Raw genomic sequence first — 25,147 nt, forward strand, 5'->3', positions numbered from 1 at the left:
TTCCTACCGCACGTGGTTTTGTGTCTATTGATTCATTGATTTCCACATAAAATTTTCACCACACAATGACAAGATACAAGAAATGCACCTTCCGTAAGGGGGATTCTAGCCAGGAGTGTGAGCCTAGCCTCTCCGGGCCGTGGAAAAAAAAAAATAGAATACTACACCTACAACGAAGTAATCCCGGCCAATTGCAGAAATGAGAGGCCATCTCAGGGAAAACAACTTTTGGGGGGAAGGGCTGCGTCAGAAATCAGCAGTAGAGAACAAGAAAGAAAAGAAGCTCAAGAGAAAATAACATGAAGCAACTTAAGCTACCAATGAGCTGATGTTGCGGAATCATTCCAACCAATCGGTCGAAAGCTGGAACGGCTAAATCTTTCAGTATTTCATCAGGATATGGTGGACGATGATCGTCTCCGTCCCCACCTTCTCTCATCTTGGTGCTCTTTTTCTGTACACCATCTTGTTTCACTAAATCAGTTTTCTTCTTTTGTACTGAAGCTTTCCTCCCCCACCCTCTTTTTTTTTCTTCACCATTTCTTTGTGTGTTTCCCTCTCCTCCAATAATTTTTGATGAAGGAACACTCAGGTTGATGTGACGGGATTTTTTTTTCCCCCTACCATTTTCTAGGATTTTTCTTTAGGATTTTTTTCCACCCCTCAACTCACCCATCTCTGAGTTTCGAACACCTTCTGAATGAGATGAGCTTTAAGTGCATTGGTTGGCGAGTCTTTTCTTCTTTTTTTTATATATATACACCAATCTTAAAGCTGAAACATAATTTTTTCCGTAATATTAGTAATTACCGATGATGAACTAAATTTTTGTCGTCCCGCTAGATCAGGGGTGGCCAACTTCTTTCTGTTCGCGGCCTAAACTAATGATCGGCTATAGCGTCGCGGGCCGCATCAGTAGTGTAACTTTGGCGTGTAAGCCACTCCATTATTTATTGAATTAATTAGTTAGTTATTAAAATGATTTCTTCACTAGAAATAAGAAGCTTGTAAGCAGTTTGTTAATCAAGAAATCTGCTGTCGGAACCCGATAGTTCAAACAATGATCACAAATTTAACTTTTTCACGGTACTTTTATCTTGTCGCGGCCCGCACAAAATCACTTCACGGGCCGCATGTGGCTCGTGGACCAGCTGTTGGTCACCCCCTGCTTTAGTTAAACAGGGGATAAAATATTAATGATAGTTTTAGAAAAAATATTTTAGGTCATGTAATTATGAAATTGTATTTCTGTATAGCATTAGATAAATCAGTATTAAGTATTCGAATGGAGTTTAAATGCTGGCTTAATTGTAAATCTAAGAACAATATTTTTCACACTTATTTGCTTACATTTCATAAACACGATTTTGTGTCCCGCCTACATTTATGCCCGGGTTAGTTTTTGCTTTGAAAACATAACAATTATCACATCGATTGGCATGGTATTCAGATAGCGCTGATTAAGGGAAAAGTAGTTTCTATTTAGTTTTGGTTTTTAAACATTTTAATTGATAAAATATTGACAAAGAACGTTGTTAGATATTTACAAAGAGTTGCGGCGTGAAAAGAGCTAATTATCAACTAAATTTTAATAAATTTATTAAATTTAAAACCTTATTTCGAAACATTCATAGATGGCGTTTAATGTGAGTAGAAAAATTTTAAAACGTGTTTCACACACACACACAAACACACATTACTTACGATTTCGTTATTAATGAATGCAATTTTGACATGGGGATTATACGTCACTGTGAACTAAATATATGTCATGATATTTTTTTTCCAAAGTAATGAAATTTGTATCTACGGAATACACGCAAAAAGGGAGGTAAATTGTAAATTTCAACTATTTAGAATTAGTGAGAATATCCTAATAAATACTTTTTTGTAGAATATGATTACATTTGAATTATATTGGGAAAAGTTTCAGCGGATACACCAGCAATACTCTCATACATTTATTTTAATCCCATACATTCATTTTAGTTTATTTTTCACTCTGGAGCGCATGCACCCACATGGCACTCATTTAAAAAATACGATAGTTTGATGTGATAGTCTGAGCTAATTTTATTTTAAAATTTTAATGTACTGTATATTTCAAAACTTTATTTTCTTTAATTTTAATTTAATTATTTTGAATTTTAATTCAATTTTTCCGAATTTAAATGCAAGTGCTTTAGTGGTACTTACACGCGTAATTATAACTACAATTGTACTCGGGTAGTTGAAAACTTCGCCGCATATCGCTTTTACGCAATTCACTGCCATTAACGAGTTGGATTGGAAATTAAGGTGCCATCTTTTACCAGTGGTCACCTCAAGCTCGTTAGGAGGAAATATCATTGTTAAATACATTCTTCCCTGGTATCGAACCTGGAACCGGATGGTAACCTTCACAGCGGTAAGCGAGCATCTTACCACTGAGCTCTGACGCAATGGAGCGGCTTCTGTAAAATCTCCTATAAACGGACCAACAAAAATAATTTCACGTGCATGCATTAAGATAGTTGTGGACTGAAAGAGGTGTATGTGACATCAGTAGCAGAAATGCAATACAGAAAATTTTTTGTGAGTTAATTTTGTTTTTCATTTAAAGTTGTATAGCAGTAAGAAAAGTTCTGTAACATTTACCTTTTAATTAACTTTATATAGCTCCTCATTTTGGACTTGATAGTGTATGCGGAATATTTCTGATACGAAATGTGTTCAGCCATTTCGGCATGGATATGACGAAGAAGCTAAATCTACACTCAGCGCGTAGATTCGAATTCAATTTTTCCGAATTTCAATGCAAGCGGTTTAATGGTACTTACACGCGTAATTATAACTACAATTGTACACGGGTAGTTGCAAACTTCACCGCAACTCTCGTTCCACCATTCAAGATTTCAAGAAAATACTGGCTTCACGCACACAATGTTATTTATCGTTGCTATGGCTTTTTTTTAGACGATTCACATTACATTACAGACCTACTTTTCAGCTCCTAGAAAAATATATTTTAACCTGGTATAATTCCAACACAGGGTTGTACTTCATCCGAAAGCAGTATAGGCTACATCAGCTATTGGAATATTAGCCTTTTCCATCTTGTACAGGTGTAAGTCTGCCTCGAAAGATGCCGATTTAATATTGAAAGGTACATGTCCGTGTGCCATCGTTAATATATAATTACTCTCACGAACTTGTATTCACGATTCACAAAAAGTCAATTCCTGATCTTCCCAAGCAAAAAGTATTTAAAACTCAATATTTTTCAGTAAACTTCCGATGATTATTCAGTCAAGATCATTTCACCTTGCATCCCAAAAAGAAAAACAATGTTAAAATTCTTTCTTTTTTTTGGAAAAAAAATCGCTAAAAACATAAATCAAGAATTTTCCAGATATTTCCAATAACAAGCTTTTCCTTCTCAGTATAAAACTCATGAAAAATAATGGTGAGAAATCCAAAATATATTATAATATAGAAAACCAAAAAAAAAATTAAAATTCAGCTTTCATGAATATAAAAACTGTTCACTAAAAAAAAAATACTTCCAACGAATGGGAAAACAAAACTTTCTTGTAAAATAGAGAGAAATATTTAAATTTACCCTCGTAAACAAATACTGAAATTCGATATTTTTACGCGTATTTCTTCTTTTTCCCGTAAAAGTCTCTCCATATGCATTTCTTTTTTTAAATTTTATTGCATTCCTAGCATTTTTTTCCCCCCTTCATCGTCCGTACCTGAGGTTTTTATTGCATGGCTTTCACCAAATACATTTATTTCCCTCTTACTGCGATGGGTTACAAATAAAATATACATACGTACTTTCATGTACACATTCCTCCCGATCCTTTACCGCTTTTCTCATGAACTAGAGACTAAAGGTTTCATCTCCATTACACATGCAAGTTTCGCCCCCGTAAATGTGAAGTACATAACATTGACAAGGAAACGCTTTAGCTGAGGTGGGGGCGGGGAGGGAAGTTTTTTTTTTCCTGAGCGTTTCTCCCATTTCAGTGAGTTTTTGCTTATTACCATATATTTGTATGTCATACAAGTCCAAATTATATTCTCTGAACCGGGTCTATTTTTTTTTTCTCCTACTTTTCCAGGACTTATCGGTTTTCGGACCAGGAGTCATTTCTTTATTGGTGATCTCAAATAGGTTCCCGTATAGCGACGAAAAAGATGGTAAGTAAGTGCGCGACACGTTTCAATTTCACTTTTTTTTCCAACATAAAATGCTTTAATGAGATTCCAGTAAAAGGTGTACCGATATTTTTTGGATCAGGATCAAAGAAAGAGCAATAGGATCGTACATTAGATCAGTTTTACGTGATGGAGGATTTAATAAGTAGAGAGGAAAAGAATATGAATTTTATACTTTTTTTCATCGATTTACTCAGATTTCTCACTTTGATTTACAAATCATTTTGCTTTTGAAATATTTTCTGTAAAATAAAGATCTATAAAGGATCTTTAAAATAATATTTTACATAGGAAATAAATTTACATATATTTTTTTCAAGTTTTTGTTACAGGAATGTAAGCTTTTACGATAGTTACGTATGTAAATTTTTTTCAAAAACAATTGGTATGAGTATTTATTTTAAGAGCCCTACATTCATTTGACTGAGTAAACAGTTTTGAAGTTACTAAAAGATACCTGTAGTAAATTTGGTGAGTGAGAAATGCTCTAAAAAAATGTTTAGAGATTGAAACTGTTGAATTATATATGAATCATGATTAAGAAGAAATTCATGTTATTATTAATTTGAGCTGCTCTATTGCTCCTCTGCCGATTGTAAAAGTTTCATTTCGGACTTTTATCAAGTCAAAGGCAGTTTTTAATGAAGTAATTAACCATCATGAGAGCAAAATTGAATTCGTTTACAAGCGTGTTTCAGGCTTTTACCAACTCGTCTTCATAAAGCCTAGGTCTTACCGGAAAAACCTAGGTTTTGCCAGTCTTCGTGCTTTTACTGTCCCATATACAGGTAACTGAAACTGATCTATTCATCTGAAAACTACACATATGAAATTTAATAAAGAGATATAATAGTAATTGGGTGTAAAAACATCGGTTTCGACATCCATGTCTACACAGCGTGTTTGAATACCATATAAAAAATATATGAACAAATGCTAATTCTTGAATTCATATGACTCATATCTTCAAGCTTCATTTCTATGCAGTGGTAACTATTCATCAGAAAGTTATGAAACTTGCTGAATGTTTTAATGAAGTAATGAGAAAAGCATTGAGCTAATGAAGTTCCGACATTCACTCCTAAAGGACATTCTCTGGTCAAACTATGCTAATTTTCGCAACCGTCCATCTTAGCCTTTTCAACATCTTTCAACAAGCTTTCGCAAAATTCTTTCGATTCCTTCATTAAGACAATAACCAAAGTTTCATCATTTCATAATTATGAAACTTTGGTTATTGAATAGTTAAATTTAAATATGATGATTTCTATTGCTAAATTTGCTAAATGATGATTTCTATTGCTAAATTTGCTAAATGATGATTTCTATTGCTAAATTTGCTAAATGATGATTTCTATTGCTAAATTTGCTAAATGATGATTTCTATTGCTAAATTTGCTAAATGATGATTTCTATTGCTAAATTTGCTAAATGATGATTTCTATTGCTAAATTTGCTAAATGATGATTTCTATTGCTAAATTTGCTAAATGATGATTTCTATTGCTAAATTTGCTAAATGATGATTTCTATTGCTAAATTTGCTAAATGATGATTTCTATTGCTAAATTTGCTAAATGATGATTTCTATTGCTAAATGCTGATTTCTATTGCTAAATGCTGATTTCTATTGCTAAATGCTGATTTCTATTGCTAAATGCTGATTTCTATTGCTAAATGCTGATTTTTATTGCTAAATGCTGATTTCTAATGCTAAATGATGATTTCTGTTGCTAAATGATGATTTCTGTTGCTAAATGCTGATTTCTGTTGCTAAATGCTGATTTCCATTGCTAAATGCTGATTTCTAAATGTTGTTTTTTAAATTTATCGCATTCCTAGGAAACTTCGAGTTAAGGGAAATTTTAACACTTAAATACGGAAAATGTTCTGGGGCTGAGTGGAAACTTTAACTTAAACAGATATTCGAGCTATCGGAGTTATCGCGAATTGACTGTATTAATATGGCATAATGTCGCTCTCTACTTGTTCACGTACGATATACAGAGAAAAATTGATGTTTTATGAAGATGCTGATTTTTTCGAAAAGTAAAATTCATCTCTGCCTCTACCGGGTGTCGAACCCGGGTCTCTCGTATACTGAACGAATGCTCTTTGATTGTTTATGAGTTTATGCAAGGTATACGGAAAACTGGATGTGAGTGAGAAAAAATAATAATAAACATCTTCACACAACATCCAGTTTTCTTCATATCTTGCATAAATGGTTAATACCATAACCTCTTCACACCTGAGCAAAAAACTGACTATTAAAAAAATTCTTGATTGATTTGTGTTTATTTGTATACCAAAATGCCTTTCAAAAACGGAAAAAAAATAATTAGGGTCGATACCTTTACGGTAGCTCAGGTCGATAAGATACTCGCCTAAATTACCAAAGGATGCTTAGAGGAGTCGCGAGTTCGATACCCGGTTCGTCCTTGTCAGAAAACTTTTCTGACACAGGGGTACAATAGAAACGATGACATGACCGCGTAAAAAATTGCTACCGCAGGGAGTCTTACATCGAGGGATTAGTGCACCAACATCTCGATGAGTATAAAAAAGCCAAGCCTGCCGTTCGGAATTGGCAATAAATTGTAGGTATCGGTCTAATTAGCCCTCGTATGTAGAAAATGACCGTGGTGCGACAAAAATGATAAAAATGAATGATGCCTTTACTGGAAGCATTTGAGTTAGGCACATAAGTTTACCTCAGGTCTTAACTTGAAACAAAAAATAATTTGTAAAATAAAACATTTTAAAACTGTTAAAAATGAGATGCACATTGTGTGCGTCTGGAGCGAAGAGGGTAAGAGGCAGCACGTATAGCTGCATGATGACCTGGACGTAATGCTGCATTGTCATTACCATCGATTCACAAATAAACTTTCCTATGTGATGACTTCTCAATCCATCAGACCACCAAAGGTGAGATTGAAGTGATGACAAGGGTCTCCGGTGATTAGCGTCGAAACTGAACTTCGATTCGTTGATTCGTCCACGAACGTAATGGATGGTGGACAGCAAAAGAGAAATTTTTGAGCTAGTCGAAGGAGCAAATGAAGGAGTTCCGCTTGTTTTTTGCCGATAGCATTCTGAACCTAGTCTTGTTTGCGCCTACCTTCATCCACTGCTCCGAGAACTTTCTAGGTAAGAGGTCTTCAACGCATGGCCGTGAGCCACATGTAACTTTCCGGGCTATTCGTCATGGCAGGCCGTGATTTAGAGAAAATCTTTACTAAACATTGAAAGGCGATCAAAAAAAAAGATACAAAAGAATTTGATAAAGCCCCTCAGGCCACCAACAGCTATACTGCGGTATTTAGAACATTGAGATACTTTTTAGGTATCACTTAAAGTCCATTAGATACATCACCAAGGGCTGTAGTAACAAGTTCCAAACATTTTTTGGGGCCTCTTATCCCATACAATTCGACAGGAGGAATAAGTCAGCATCCAAAAAAGGCATACACAATTACATAATTTACGAAAGCGTTGAAAAATACCCTGATGAAATAAATTCCGAATCAATGAGCACAATAATTTCAAAATTAATGAGAGAAATAATTTCATAATTCTTAATAACGTAATTTATGAATTATTAAAAGGAATATATTACCAAAAAAAATTCGTATATTAACGGAAGAGATAATTTTGGAGTTAATGAAAATTAATATTTAAATGGAAAATAACATTTTTTTTCAGAAAAAAATGTCTTCAGTAATTTATGGCCTGTTGGTTCGTCCGTTGAGGTACGACTGTATTGCATCGCTGCATTTCATCAAGTCCTTGTGATCAGGACGCCGTCATACAATTCTAAATATAATACAATTATCATGACTTGGTGACCAGCGCGTTATGGTAAGCTTCAATTTAACGCAGAATATCTAAAACACTGAAGACTCCCCACCCCCCCCTTTTCCAAATCCCAGATGTTAGCAGAACGGCCAAGATGCAAAAAAATTCGTCAGTAATATAATAATAATAATCCAGAACATTTCTACCCCATTAACAGATAATTACATCTCTAATATCCCCCTAAATTTATAACCAAGATAATGTTCTTCAATTACAGCAGAACGTCTCATTACACGTGAGACTAAAAATCTTGTCCGCTAACGGGTAGGTGCGATATAGTGTGGAACCTCGTTTACACGCCTTTCACATTTATACGACGTTTTGCTTCGGTCTCAATCGGTTCCCATACGTTTTATGCATATGTTACTGCATGTAAAAGTGATAAACCGGTGGTTATGCATAATCACCAATCATCTCGATGAAGATAGTCTGATTAAATTTCACTACATTTTGTCACTTTTACCGACGACTTTGCATAATTCCGAAATAAAGTTGTAAAATGTGATAAAATATGGATAAATTTTTAACCTTTCTTCTCTTCATTAAACCAATTGATTAATTTTATCCGTGCATGATACATAAATTGCATACACATTTCGCAATAAAAACCAAAATAAAATGAGTGTGAAGACGTTAAAAACATTTATAACGACATTATCAGTCTTTTAATGTTGGCTTTCTTCACACGTATCAACATTATATATAGCTGTACAGCCATTATAATTCATCCTGGACCATAGATATGTTCAGTTAATTAAGGAACTAATTAACGATTTACCGTATTTACCAACACTATCTTGGGATTAAACATAATGTTAGTTGAATATGATAAAATCTTGGTTTACGAATAAAAATTAATGATGTAGAGCTTGGAAAAGAAATAGAGTTTGTGTGCCTGCATTTACTGTCCACTATCGGGGAGTGAAACACGTTAAAGCCCTATTCCACAGGACCCAGAGTAAAAAAGGGCCCGTTAACGGAGAGTGTCCGTTTTGAGAGAGAGGTTCCACTGTATACCGTGAAGTTGTTTTTTGTTGATCAAAACATCCCTCAAAATACGCAAACTACAAATGCTCTTCGATAGCCTTTTCAAAAGAACAAAAACAAAAAACAATTTCACGGAAGCTGGTAGCAAGGCCATTCCATCACGTCCCACCTATAACCATTTGCATTACTACATGTAGCATTACTGAATGGCGAATTTCCCAACGAAGTCACGGATATACTTTTCTTATCATGATTTTACTTAGACGATGACAAAAATTAAACACACATGCAGTTAGTTCAATAATTTTTTACAGCTATTTATATTGTAATTGTTTAATTGCATATCAAGTATAATTTGTAATTATTATTCATAATTAGGCAAAACTTTTGATTGGTTTTCGATCCTGTACTTACGAATTATTCTAAAAAATGTATATGTGTGTGTGTGTGTGTCCAGGAGATTTAAAAAAAAATAACAATAAATTTTCAAATAATTACTGAAAAAAAAATAATTCAGATTATATTCCCTCGGAATAAAAATCATTAAAATTTATAACTATAATTTACATATTTAAAATAATGTATATCAGTATATCATGATTTCTCCATTATGCTTCAAGTAACTCCTGTTGTGCCATAATCAGCATTTTATGGAGTTTTTATCGCTTTATTTGTTTTCCTATTACCACTAAATATTTCCCGAACAGTCTTCCAGAACCAGTCTTCAAAGAACCTTCCAGTGAGTATACGAACCACAGGATGGGAACCACAATTATTCATAATGAAAGCAAAACAAACTCATCTTCTTTATTGGTTACAGATTGATCTTAGAAACATTGAATTCATCAGATTTTCACTAATTATTTCATCGATGTTAACATACTATTAGCATCGTATAACTTATAAATTAATTAAGATTTCATTTTTGAATTCTTATAATGAATTGAATTCATAGATATCAAAGGACGTACAAAACATCAAATTATAAAAATAAAAAGGGATAAGCATTTATAAATTATATCAATAAACTATTTATGTTTCAACTAAATTTTTAATGAATATTTACGTCTGAGCTACTATTAATATCTGCGCAATAAACTAATAAACAACCATTAATGGATGATAATTAATAAATATGAAATTATCAATATCCTGAGTAATTTGTCAAGTGTTTAGTTAAATAATTTCATTCTTGATTCATTATAGATTGATAATTATCAATTATAATTTCAGAGATAAAGAATTTCATCAAATTGATTGATTGATAAATTTGCGATTATTTGATGAATATCAATTCAATACATCATTTCCTAAATTTCTATGCAATACTAAATGCATAATTATATTACTATGATTGTATTGTATTGATGTTATCTTTTAAAATAAAAATTTACAAAAAATATGTAAATTATCCGAGTAAGATATTAAATGTAGACCCTTGAGTTTAAAAACAATTTTTAAAACATTTACTAAAAAATTTATCAGTAATTTTTTATCGTCTTTAAAAATATGTAATTCAAGAAAGATAAATTGGAAATTTTAATTTTCTATCGGATAAATTTCATCCAAAATTGATTATGAAGAAATACGAATAGAGCAGAACCTCTCATAACGGACACTATTCTGGAATTTCGTCAAAGGGCTTCAGTGTATCTCATTATCTGTATAATTAATGGACACTCCCTTATCGGGGGACAGAATGTCCGGTCCCGTAATTGTCCGTCACCGAGAGGTTCCACTGTACGCATAACTTTTTATTATATGATGGCAAGAATAATGAAAAAAAAATATTACTGACCATGAGTGAGTGAACGGCGGTTGACCAGCGAAAGCCGCATAGTGTCCAGTCAAGTCGACAGCGGGTCCTGCAGCCAAGGGATGCCTGTGAGGGTCACCGAGACCAGCCGCGGACCCGTGCTGCGGTGGATGCCTTAGCATCAGCATGGGGGATTCCCTTTACGATTATAACCTCTATCAAGACGACAACAACCGAAGAAAAAAAAGAAACTGAAGTCACCCTCGTCCGAGGAGGGCGTCCATAATCAAAACTATATCTAAATGATGGACAAAATCGTAACAGGGATCAGCTCTCGCCCCAGGAATTTCCAGGAAAAAAAAACCACGACGGCTGATCATCAGTAGCTGTAATAACGATAACAGAGAGAGAGAGAGAGAGAGAGAAGAGAAGAGAGAGGTATGTGATGATAAATATAAAAGGTCGTATAAAAGTCCAGTCCTTGTTCGACCTCTTTCGTATGTGATGTTGGTGGGTTGTCCGTAGAGTTTGGCTTAGCGGCGCAAGCTCGCAAGTGTGGCTGAAACTGCGCCACCTCTGGGTGCTGTGATTGGTTGTCACGCCCCGGCGGATGCCCGAGCACGTGGGTGGTGGGAACCCATGCGCGGCGAGATCTGTGGGACGAGTTTTGAGCAGCCGCAAAGAGAAACCGAATATCGGCGGGCAATCTGACTTTCTCCTGCGTGGGCCGTAAAAACACTCGCAGCCAGCTTCTGCACCATTCAGAGACAACAATAACCATATCTGGCCACTGGTAATTAAAAGCGATGGCGCCATTCGGGTAAGGAGCGATCCATATTCTATATTTGTTACCTTCTAATGTGATAAATGCGGTTATTATGCATACTTACCAAGCATTTTGTTAAGTTTTATAAATTTTGCAAAATTTATCACTTTTATCGATGATTATGCATGCTACCCAAACGTGTAGAGTAAATTTGATAAATTTAGTCTAAATCAATGGCTTTTACCGCAGATTATGCATAGTACCCAAGCGTCGCGTCGTTGGTAAACATGATAAATCATACTACACGATACATTTTGAATTACAAATGTTAATTCATGCACATATACTGTATCATTGTAGATATTTTTTTTCATATTTATCAAATTCACCAATTACACAAGGGTTATTATGCGTAATCATATATAAAAACGATAAATCGCAAGTATTTATCAAATTTACCAATGATGATTTGGTATTATGCACAATCTCCGGTAAGAGTGATGATTGTTTAGTATTTATTAAATTTACCAACGACACTTGAGTATTATGCATATTCGTCGGCAAAAGTGATAAAATTATAAAACTTATCGAGACGATTGGTAAGTATGCATAATAACCGGTTATCATATATAACAACCGATTTATCACATTTATCGTGACATAATCATTTAATTTACAATTATTATCCTTTTAACGGCCAATGTTCCCAATTGGGAATATGGATTTTTTAGTAATTAGAAAAAAAATATATTTTTCTTACATGAAAACACATGATTTTTTTTTCTCATAAACATGTGAGATTCCAAACTTAATTAACAAAGAAAATTTGATTTCTTTCATCACTTATGCTATAAATTTAATTTTCTTAAATCATCCATTTTCAAGGAAGATAGACTTTAATTGTTTTTGTTGTTAATTGCAATGTTGTTTCTATGGTCATGAGCAAGTTCAGAAAACATGCAGGCGAAAAAAAATTTCATGAATTTTATAGTTGATATCTCTAAAGTGGGGGGGGGGGGGAATTGGGGAGGAGGGATATATATAAACTACAGAAAAAATTGAGAAAATCAATTCAGATCCTTAATTCGGTCGGTAAAAAGTTTCAAACCATAATAATAAAGATTTGCTTGGTTTAATATTATTATGATTAACTTTTTAAGATCTCGAAGCATAATTTATTATTTTCGATAGATAATTCGAAACAATTTTACCACGTAAATAATATTTAAAAAAAAAACTGTCGTGAGAAAATTTTAATTTAAATTCGCAATCGTGCTTTGTGAATGATTATTTCAATCTCTCTCATTGCGTGATAATATAATCACGGAACATGATTATTATTGATCAATATAATGGCGATAATGAAAGGTTGATGGCGATATATAAAGTCTGATGATTTATATTCTGTTCATTCAATGACTGAATCATAAATTCAGTTTTTAATCACAAATTTTATGAGAAGTTTTACATGATCATATTTTCATTAATGAGTAAGAATTACGCACAAATAGACCTACATTACATACGTATTAAGGATCCATCTATAATGTCCAAGAAAAGTTTCATACTTATGTAAAAGGCTGATATCTTCACCCAGTTACATACGAGCACTTGTGAAAATCACCCAAGGGGGCTCAAAGATTATTCCCGATTTCATTCCTGGGAGTTAAAATTAAATTTACATTAACAGAATTACATTAAGCTTGTCTTATTTCAATCATATATTAGAATTGCTCGGGTGCTCTTCATTTTATGCTGAACGATAGTGCTCACGACTCGATAAAAGTAGAGGACCCTCATTATAGGAGAATTAGTACAAAATTTCCATCACGATGCCGTAATATCTGTCTTCAGAATACATGTAAATTTCCTTAATTAGTACCTAATATCAAGCATTCTCTACTGGAGATTCTGAGACATCGATGAGGGTTCCACAGGAAATGTTAATGAATTCGCGTTATGTATATAATGTTCTACATCCCAGAGATACCATAGTAAACTGGTTGGTATTTATGGGTCCTGACTAGGCCAAAGTATTGAGAAACGTTGCTTTAGATCTTAAAAATTCCAAACTTTTTGTTACATCGCCCTCTTCTTCGATTTTCTTTCCTTACCCTTCCCAACTCAAGCCAATTTATAGGATCCTATATTAATCCTACGACTTCTACCGTACCCCCCCCCTCTCCCAGGGGGTGATATTACCCACCTTAAAAAACACTGCTCCAGATTACAAGTTGATAATAAAATGCCAATGAAAGATTATACAATAAAGCCTGTCTAAGTTGGCGACCAACGGTTCCATTAAAATATGTCCAATATATACGGGTATAAAGAAATTTTTATACGGCCATCATTAAAAGGTTTCAACTACTAAAACATAACAAGAAACTAACAACACTTACAAGCAGATATAATGAATGGACACCTTTTGAATAGGTGTTAGAAAATAATTTGTGTACACAAAACATCCCTTTAATTAATTACAATGTCTTGCAATTAAATAATTTAAATTCAGTTATTCAATATATTAATTAATCACTTTTTTCAGTGATCAACTCCACTGACTTTCGTATACTCATAATGAAATATTAAAATATTAAAATTTACTTTCACACTTTCAAGAAGCCTAGAATGATACTACACATACAGAACAATATTGAGAGGATTGAATAAAACTTTCAAATGTAGAGAGATTTAGGAAATAAAGCGATGTGCAAAGGTGCAAGAAAAATACCAGAATCTGACTGTGAAATCCTATTTTGTAAGTTAACAATGAAGTTGTTTCAATAAATCTGTTTTTAGATTTGCCTGAGAACCTACCTCCCAATAACTTCATATGTACTGCCTAGTATTCAGCACTTGAGCATATAACCAGCTGTCCAAGATAAGAACTCAGGTTGTCCAATGTACAAGATAGAGAGTATCGTGGACATGCTTTGATAAAAGGAGGATTATGGCCAGTTCCATTCAAAGCGGTTCAATGTAGAGAGGTGCCCAGCATATAGGGGTGTCCGAAGTAACAGGTTATACAGTATCACAAATTTATACTCTACTTAGTTATACTGTATTTTTCAAATTTTTTGTTGAATATTTATGGCCAAATTTTTATTACTTCTGAGAATATTTGAAGGTATGTCTGTTCTCCAGAATATTTTTGGTAACAATTGTAACATCCGTCGCCAAAAATAACTTTTTTTCCCCTAGCTAAAATCACACGCTATCTCGTTCAATGTCACCGAAATACATCAAATTAGCATACTACGCTTTAGATGTACATGATATACGTACAAGTATTATACAGTCTGAATGTGTGTATAGCCTGTATCTGACGGGGATCACCCAAGAATATGACTTCGTCGCCGCCGTCGTGGTAATCTACCGCCAGCACCCAGCCTCATTGGTTACGCGGCTTGCCTCGGAGGAAATCCCATGGGATTTCTACAACCGTGGGGGTCGAAAACAGAACAGAAGTGTATGTACAGGGCCTGGTACAAAGTACACTAAGGGGAATAAGACAAGGATGACGTCAGTGATAGACGGTGGAATCGAGGGTTATAGGTACACGGGAATCCAGGGGAGTACAGGAAAAAAGTACAATTCACCCCAATCAGTTGGTATCTAAATAGCCGTGATTCAGTCTTTTCTATGGCATGGCGCGAAATGTTCACCAAATCACCCGTTTGCTGGAATGTCGTGTCGGGGAGTTTTTTGTGTGTATCGGAAAAAATCCGACGGTATTCACTCTTATTTTGCATAATAAAACACACGTGTTTTTACGCTATACAACGTGTGAATGTGACACAAGTTTTGGCTCCGACAAGGGTCGAAATAAACACCATGGGGTTTTTTCACCTTGGTTATGTGATGGAAAGAATTATATTTATATTATTATAACCTGATCATATCAATTCCCGCAATAACCTGTTTTTGCTTTTTACCGCGTTTGGGAAATTTAACCATTCTCCGGCTCACCCCAGTAAGTAAGCTTCTTGGCATCTGAGACTATCCAACAGTGAAAACAACTACAGGAGTGATACGTATTTCGATTTCTTGTAAGAATTATTGGTTCATTAACCAGTTTCCTTCATAACTCAAGGACAGTATCACTCAATCGATGTTCCGGGGAACCCCTGGGTTCCATGAAAATATTAATCAGAAATTAAGAACATAAGAAGTTGAAGAGATCAAGGACCCGCAAATTCATAAAAGAGAAATTATTGAAATCATCTCAACTTTGTCTTGTTTCTGTTGACTTAATTGAAATCTTTAAAATGGAAAAACGGCAACGGGATGGTTGCCGTTACCTATGACTTCAGTATGCCCTAACAACAGTGGAAAATATCAATCTTCTAGCATTATAAGGGGGTTCCCTCAAACACGTGGGGGGTTCTTATCCAGAGGTCCTTGGAGAGATTTCAGGAGGGTTGCGAGCTGGATAAGAAAAAAATACCTCATCGTTTTTGTGTGAATATTATTTTATAAAGGGATCCGTGGGCTTTCATTTTATTGGCCCAATAGGATTGACGACTTCATCTTGTTGGCATGAAGGTTCCGTGAAAAAAGAAAAGGTTTAGACCCCCCTGCTCTAACGAAACTTAAAATTATGGAGGCTCCCTAACCCAAAGGTATACTCGAAGGGCTCAGTTAGGAATATAAAGGTGAATAAGTTAAAAAGTCAAAGGTACTATAAGTTGAACGATAAACATACAAAATTTTCACAACATATTTTCCCCGATGCATAATCACCAAACATTTTGATAAGTTTGATAGATTTCCCTAAATTTATCTCTTTTACTGGTGATTATGTATAGCACACAAGCGTCGCGTCATTAGTAAAACTGAGGAATCGTACTATATAAGTTTCTACACATGATAATTCATATCATTATATTGGTACGATCGTAAAATCTGTTGTCATTGTATAGGATCCGACTATATTCATCATACTAGACCCATTTAGATTTTTTTTCATATTTATCGAATTCACCAATTACACTATGGTATTATGCATAATCACAGATAAAGGTGATAAATTTCAAGTATTTATCAAATTTACCAATGACTCTTGGATATTATGTATATTGCCCGGTAAAAGTGATAAATTTATTAAACTTACCAAGACGATTGGTAAATATGTATAATAACCGATTTATCACATTTACCGTAACATTTTCATGTATGATTCTCGTTGCTCTTATTTTTTCACTTTAATTTAGTTAATTGCCACATGAACTATGTTTGCGCTACATTGTTTGTCATTGCGGTATTTTTCTGGCAGTGCACGTTATTGACGTCTTTTTTTAGTGTTGAAAAGGTTGGAAAATGCTTTTCATGATTCACTAGGACTTTTTTTTTTCAACAAAAAGTGCATTGCTCGTCATACGAATTAATGAATCAAAAACGTATTTTCCCCATGGGCATGGAATACTAATGAATCTTTACGAGTGTCATCAAAATCATCTAAATAATGATTAAGCACTATTTGGTTAAGAATTCGTTAAATCATTTGGTAAGCTAATTATCTTGATCTGAAATCTCAATGACTCTGATATATTATTGCATAAAATCATTCTAAAAATATGTCGGAGAATCTTTCCCTGTATATTTTTTGCCAAGCAGTTTCTATTGATGTTTCCCGGTTGTTGAAGTCTTCTTTCCATAAAATTTTATTTTATTTTTTACATTGTTTTCGTATGAACAAAAAGCATTTAAATTAACAGAAATCGTTTAATCATATCATCATCACCAACCATTTGCAATCCACTGCTAGATGAAGGTCTCCTCTACATTTTTTTTTCAATTTACTCTGGTGCTTTTGCCATCCAGTTGACTCCAGCCACTTTTCGGATCTCGTAGATCCATCTTGGATGGAGCCTTCTTGGATGTTTAACACCACTGGGGTACCAACCCAGAATACTTGTGACCCCGTCTGTTGTCCTGTCTTCTTGCAATATGTCCAGCCTATTTTTAAACGTTTTATTCTTTCCATGATATCATATATCTTTGTGTGGCTTCTTATGCAAGGAATTCGTTTTCTGTCTCTTCTCGTGATACCTAACATGCAACTTTCCATGCTTTGTCTGTAACCTTTGTATCGTCTTGATTGTGAGTGTCAATGTTTCAGCTCCGTAAGTCAGTGCTGGTAGCACGTACTAATTAAACACTTTTCTTTCCAGGCATAATGACACGTGGCTGTTCAGAATTGCACGGTTTTAGCCGAAAGTGATCCTGATTCTTATGTTTATTTCATTAATGATTCCGTTTTCCACGGTAATTTCTTTTCCTTGGTATACGTAGCTTTCTACTTCTTCTATCTCTGTGTTGTTGGGCAAGATCTTCTCCTTCAAAGCAAAAGAGTTGAACACAACTTCAGTCTTTTGCAGATTCATTTTCGAACCCACCTGAATACTTGCCTTTGGCCAGTTCTTGTATCATTCCTTCTAGTTCGTCTGGATTACTGCTGATAATAGCAATGTTGTCGGCAACACACAAATGGTTGATAAATTCTCAATATATTTTCTAATTCCTAATTCTCATCCCAATCCATTTTTCTAAATACTTCGCAAATAGCGGTAAAGAGCTTTACTGAGATAATATCGCCCTGTCACCCTCTTTTCCAAGTTTAATCCTTGTTTTTCCTTTATTCAAACGAATTTATGCAGTTGCTTTGTTGTATATTTTCTTAATGATATTGATGTAAGTCTTCTTTACCCCAATTACATCTAGAGCTTTAACAACAGCAGATGTCAAGACAGAGCCAAGCGCTTCCTCAAAATCAATGAAGGCCATACACAACGTAGCCCGTATATTCCTTTTGTTTCTCTATGAGTTCCCTGATTGTTTAGATGTGAGCCATTGTACAAAATCCACTTCGAAAACCTGCTTGCTCTTTGGTTGGAATTATAGCATATATTATATAAAGGGTATTTTCTTTCGATATTTTAATTTTTTCACCGAAATATTGATATTTTTTCTAATTTTCGGTTGACTTGGGGAGGGAGGGGCAGTGGCCCCCGAGCAACCCCTGCGTACAACTCTGGGTGGAGGAATTTCACCTCAGCCTCGAATCACCACCCGAAGCTTTACGAACGTTTCGGACACAACAGAGATTGAAGAACGGTTCAGCGTTCGGAATTACGTTATTTTCTTTCATGCCGCACCCTCTATCGACAAAAATTTGAACTGATATTCTTTTCTATACCCCCCCCCCCCCTTTAAAAAACAACATTTTGTGAGAATAACTTGTTTCACAAGCTTTAAAAAATATATCAATTCCTTCAGTTTTTAAAAATTTCTAAACAATTTACGAATTAGTAGGGCGCCCCTTACATATTGTTAATGAACTCGGTAATTTCTGGACTGAATTTTTGTGGTCTTGTGTGTGGCGCAGTCTATGAAGCATTGATCACACTGCCTAGTCTCGTCACTTTTTTATATTAGCTGAGACAGAAAGCTACCACCAGATATTTTTTTATAACCACAATAAAATTTTATACATCGATGAGGCTGCTGCTATTACAGTCTTTAAGGTTTTATCCATAATACTCCCATTTTTAAAGAAATTAGACGGTAGCTTACCCTATGGATGTGCTCATATCAAAAAAAAATTCAAAGCGAAAATTGAAAAAAAATAAACACCCACAACTTTCTACAAAAATACTAAAGAACAAAAAAAAAACACCATGCAAATATTGGAAAGCTGAAAAGGCATTTCACACAAAAAAATTCCATAAATTCCTAATAGATGGCGCTACAAACTAGCTCATAGTAAAGTTTAGTCGTGGAACTGGTGTAGACCGTGCACTTATCGTCGGAATTAATCTGAATCGAATGTTGAATAATATTAATTAAAGTAAAATAAATTAAAAGAAAATACTATATATTTTGCTACAGCAGCATGTCACACACGTTTCTCTCACCGTGTATACAGTGGAACCTCGACATAACGATACTCCACCGACCGAGAAAAATATCGTTGTAGAGGTGGCTATTGTTATATTGAGAGGTAGTAATCAGTCGCGTCGCCAAATTTAAGCTGTTGTTGGTTTCTATTCTAATCTGACGTTGCTAGTACCACCTTAAAATGAATTTGATCGTTTCATACTGTAAAATGGTTTACCGCACAATAAATCTGTGTACTGCGCAGAAGTTAGCTCTACACGGCAACTTTATTGGGGCCTTCGGAACGTAGACAGGGCAAAGTATTTTTGAAGGTGATTTTTACCGAAATGTAAAAAAACATCGTTGTAGGCCAGTTGCAAAATCTCTCCAAAAATATCGTTATGGAGAGATTTATGGTAGTATATGATATCCTTGCATCGAATGGAGTTTAACATTACACTATAGGCAATTCCAAACAAGGTAATTAAAAAAATATTGTTGTAGTAGGATTTATCGTTATATCGAGTATCGCTGTAGACGGATTTATGATCGGCGTGGGCAGGGGGACGGGGGTTAACCCCCCTGCCGAGATTATAGTGTTATTTTTCAGGAAAAAACGTAAACCCCCCGAGAAGAAAAAACATGGAAACCCCCCCCCCCCCGAGAGAATTCTGCGTAGGCCTATGGGCGTACTAATGATTTTGGTGTACCAGGGCCCCAAACATTTTTAGAGTCCTTCTAAGCCCAATTGTATATATTAAGTTACAGTAATAATGTGACACAAAATGTTGAAAAATTTTCAGAATGTATATCTGCAGTGTGATAATTATGTAATATTTATGTGAAATAATCACTATAAACCCCAGGCGTACTAAATTGTTGCTCACGAGATGCTAATGGTGCTCCCAGGGGTATGATGTAAAGTTGACTTCTTATTCTTTTCTGGAGAAAGTAAATGCTCCCTGTGGGAAACCCCTTATGGGAACTATATTTTCCACACGCCAGGGATCAGTATCTTTTTATACATTTAAGGCAGGAATCATCATCCAAAAAAACCGTACATTATTAAGCAGAATTCACTGAAATACAGAAAAATATGAGAATTCACAATTAAATGCAATTCACTCATCAGGCTATTGGCAATTCCAAAAAAAGGATACTTAAAATATCGATACACAGAGGTATTTCTCGTTATATCGAGTATCGTTGTATCGAAGTTTCACTGCATCCAGTCCACCTAAATTAGCGTCAACTTAATTTAAGCCTTACCAACTCCATATCCTCACACCAGCACAAATTGCTTCAGAAAAGTTCTCCACAATCAACAAAAGCCATGCCTACTCTATATTCTCAATATCAAACACATTCCAGAGAGAAACTTTTTCCCTAGAAACTTTCCACGGGAGAAACACACGCGGCATTAGAATAATTGCAAACTCATTTACATATCGCCGAAACTTTCCGAGCACAGTCCCTGTCAGTGATTATCACGGCGAGACAATCTCCATAGGTGGCGAAACCAAAAAAGGAGAAGAGAAAAATGTCACATTTAATTTATACAGACAAGAAATAAAATGTCTTACCGCTATCACTTACTTCTTTTATTATTCTTATTAGGAATCTTAAAAGGTTTGGACCTATAAAAAAAATCTCATATAAAAAAAATGCTAGAGGTTAGGAAGAAGGGTGAGGTCTTTGCATCAATGATCCGACTTATTTGCATATTTAACTGCATCAAGACAGGAGACAAAAAATATCCCTCTCTCTTTCTCTGTCTACCCACACACAAGTAAGTGGCTTTGTTTCCTCTATTCCTCGATTTTTTTTTTTATTACATATATATGGTAAAGAGAAGAAGAAAAAATTCTAGGAATTTTTTCCTGCGGCTGAGGCTTTTTTTTCCCCCTATGATGTTAAGCAAATTATTGATAGAAAGTAATTTGCATAGCAAATTCTACTGTAATTCATTCTTATAGTTTCTTTCTTCGTCTGGATTGTTCTAGAGAATTCCTTTTTGCTCATTTCACGCTTAAAATTTTTCCTTTTTTTTTCTAGAATTTCGGATAAAAACATTTTTTTATGGAACTTGATATATTCGTGTCTTCACCTTGTTCTTCAACTTTAATCAGCTGTATAAACTGAGATATTTTTTTTTTTTTTGTTCGTGGAATCGATATGATGCTTGGAATATATTACTCAAACTATTTTGGTTATTCTGAGAATTTCCGGAAAAAAAAATATATTGGAATTTTTATTATTATTTTCGAGACAATTTTTGACTAAATGGTGGTTCAAGGATTTTTGAGGATGGCGTCGACAAGAAATACAGAAGACCTCAGTCAACGCCACTGTGGTCCATCACTATAATTTGACCCCGTTGGGATTTGAACCCCACTGTGGTGCCGCAGTGGTGGTCTTCTTAAGTTGGTTTTCCGAGGCGCGAATGCGAGCAGATCTCCCCGTTGAGAAGTCTCGCCACAGAGCGCAACAGCCCCACAACAATACAATTATTCAATCATTCCACTTCGCTCATAGTTAGAGAAATTGACGGCAGATGGCGGCACTACACATAACAAGCATTACACAGATACAGACTTCACGTCAGGTTTACAACACATACATCATGCACAGCTTCCAGCATGGCTCAGGTTTTTCTTCGACCCTCTGCTTAAAAAAATCTATTCATTCAAACAGAGCGGTGTTCAATGGTATGCTTAGGAGCTACTTTGGTGGAGCAGGATTATAACGTCAATCACTTTCAATATCTGTTTTTGGAAGTTCCTACTAGTATAAATAGCATGCTGGTTTCACTAGCTATTAAATCACCCCGCTTATGAAGTCATCTTTTGACGTTATGCAAAGGTCTGACTGCTTTCTTTTAGGTCAGAGATGAATTAGACACTTTTTTAAAATAAAGAATTGCTTAAAATTTCAAAGAGCGCGGTTCCGATGGCCAATCGTGATGCAAATGTACAGTCAACGCATTTTGATCAATTTTTACGGTTCTAATATGTAGCAGCTCGATATGGTCCTAAGTCCTCATATACTGCAACTGGCTTCATAGGCTGGAATCTTTAGCTGGTCCCCATTCCAGGAGAGATTTATTGTCTATAACATTTATCGCTTAATTTTTACTCTATTTTGTAAATTTAACAATTGAAGTGGAAACAATAATGGGCTGGGGTTAGCCCATTATAGGCTATTCCATCTTAGGATAGGGTCATCAGACGTCCCGAGATTTTCGACCAGTAAATGCACTGCCCCAAAAACTTATTACTTGCTGTTTGTTCTGGTTTTTCTCCACATATCAAAGGTAAATCAATAAAATCAAATTATATTTAAGAAAAAAAAATTGAGACTGCGGGAATATATATATTTAGAGGTGCGGTACGTTTTCGCGTACCTATATATAGTTTTTGTAAGGAAGAGAAGTGCACGGAAATATTGCTTGAACGCTAAGAGCCCTGCTGCTACCTATTGAATAACAATAAAATTATCTATTATAATTCTTTAAGTAAAATAGCTCTTGGTTTTGAACCGACATGCAGCATAAAAATGACAACATGCGATATGAAACATCTTTTTTTTTTTTTTTTTTAATTTTCATGATGCATAAATTTCATGCGCCAAGATATCGGTTACTATGCATTTATGTTTGCTTCAGAAATTGATTTTGCAGCGAACTTTAAAACATAGTGACCGATATTAAGGCTCATAAATTTTGAACTGGTATGAAGCATAAAAGATACAAAATTTATAGTTTCACAACACATTTTTTTTTTTTTTCATTTTCATACAAATCCAAAAACAAGGCCACAACAGGCAAAATGCCCAACGAGTAGGCTGAGGAAAAAGATGTCCATAACAAATATGGATGTCATATATACAAATGCAATTAAAATTCATAAATGCATTAAAAATGCAATTATAAAAACTAAAAACTATATCATGCTGCATATTACATTGGTTCAAAATCAACAATTACTGCATTTTGAGAATAGTAAATTTGTTCAAAAACATTAAAAAAATTAATTTAAAAAAATCAAAAATCTACAGTAATTGTTGTATACTATCAAATGGTTTTTTATTCAATGGGTAACAACAGGGTTCTAACATGAAAGGGTTTTTTGTAGTCATAAACAGCAAAGTATAGATATGAAATATAATCACATTCACAATAATATACAAATAAAATACAAAGGCCACAACAGGCAAAATTATCAACGAGGGGGGCTGAAAAAAGATGCCACAACAGGCAAAATTCCCAACGAGGGGGGCTGAAAAAAGATGGCCACAAAAATATGGATGTCAAATATATCTTAACTACAAGTATTATGAAAAATACAGCAGCCCAATAAGAGAAAAAACCAATAATATATAATAGTAATAATAATATAATCAATCGGCCAGGACTGTTGGCGTTAAACACGGGAAATTATAATAGTATTTTCAAATTTAGCACTAAAATTATATGATTGTTGAACTTTTCTAAAAGAGGCTATTTTAGCGTATTATATGGATACAACATTGCACTACATACCTAATACATTTTTTAATACTGTTAAGAACAAAATCGAACATTACCCACTGCATGTCACAAAAAAAAACTATGCATGTATGTATTACCCTACTTGAGCACATTATTTCAAGCAAGATATGTTTATTTCAGAGGAAAAATTTTTCTCATCAAATAACAAATTTTTATGCAAATGGCAGTTTTTCCCCCATATTTTCCCGCCAAAAAATGGCATATCTTAAGCTCAATATCATCTAATTTTCATTTTGTTTGTCCGAGACATTATAAAAAATGTATGAAATTTTTACATACGAAAGAAACCAGAAATTTTTAAAGCCTCGTTTTTACGGCCTTTATGAATGCTCGTGCTGATGAGTCTAAAATGGCTCTTCTCTAAACTGAGTTTTTAATGTCAAAATTTTTTTATCAATATATTATTATTATAAATACATAAAAAAGAAACATCATTAATTGCAGGAAACATTAAAAATTCTTTCTTACGGTGACCATTATAAGTACTACAAAGTATGAAGTATAATTGTGGTATTTTTTTAGGGAAGGGGAGGACATGATTGTGAAAGTTTCGATCATTACATGATACGTGATTGATTTTTGTTTTTCTAAATTATAATTTTAATATTTAATGATATTAAAAAAATTTAGTCTTGATTGCGAGTGTTTTTTATGGATCTAATAAATATTATTTTAAAAAATGAACGATTATAAGGAAGCCGTTACGTATAATAGTCATTTTTTATGGCTTGAGATACGAGTTATGCAACTTTTATAGAAAAACAATATTTTTTGGAAGACAGTGGATTATTAGAAATTAATAATGAAATTTATTAATAAACTATTTCAGAATAATGGGATTTATATCCACGTTTATCTATAAATTGAATGATTAGGATGGACTGGAGAATATTTTTTTTAGAGGAACTATGAGTTTCCAGCACGAACTTTGAATTTTCTTTCATGTACTAAAAATGCACGTTCACTTAATATATTGTGCATTTTCTTACAATGATTTCATAATGGGTGTTTCTTTTCCAGATGTTTGTGATCTGAGTTCGTGCTTGAGGTCCAAAATTTTGGATTAGTCTTCTTTACATATTCCGATTTCTAAAGATTCATTATGCTAATTTCAGGAAGTTTTACTCACTCTGTAATTGTTC

The 25,147-nt window shown here is 34.2% G+C and overlaps 1 protein-coding gene across 4 annotated transcripts in view; it reads right to left on the reverse strand.

Moving 5' to 3' along the window:
• Positions 1-25,147, reverse strand: part of LOC149088524 (protein trachealess-like) — a 294,081-nt gene that overhangs the window by 100,780 nt on the left and 168,154 nt on the right. Inside the window, exon 1 of one of the 4 annotated variants that reach the window (XM_089248055.1) lies at positions 10,852-11,206. The exons of the other annotated variants lie outside the window; for them this stretch is intronic. Within the exon in view, the coding sequence (XP_089104181.1) occupies positions 10,852-10,997 (146 nt within the window). The 5' untranslated portion in view covers positions 10,998-11,206. Of the gene's footprint in view, positions 1-10,851; positions 11,207-25,147 lie in introns of those variants that run through there. 4 annotated transcript variants of the gene reach the window in all.

The sequence above is a fragment of the Pholcus phalangioides genome, unplaced genomic scaffold, assembly GCF_987345545.1.
Source record: "Pholcus phalangioides strain wild (caught in Gottingen) unplaced genomic scaffold, Ppha-v1.0 ptg000003l_1, whole genome shotgun sequence".
Classification (NCBI taxonomy): Eukaryota; Metazoa; Arthropoda; class Arachnida; order Araneae; family Pholcidae; genus Pholcus; species Pholcus phalangioides.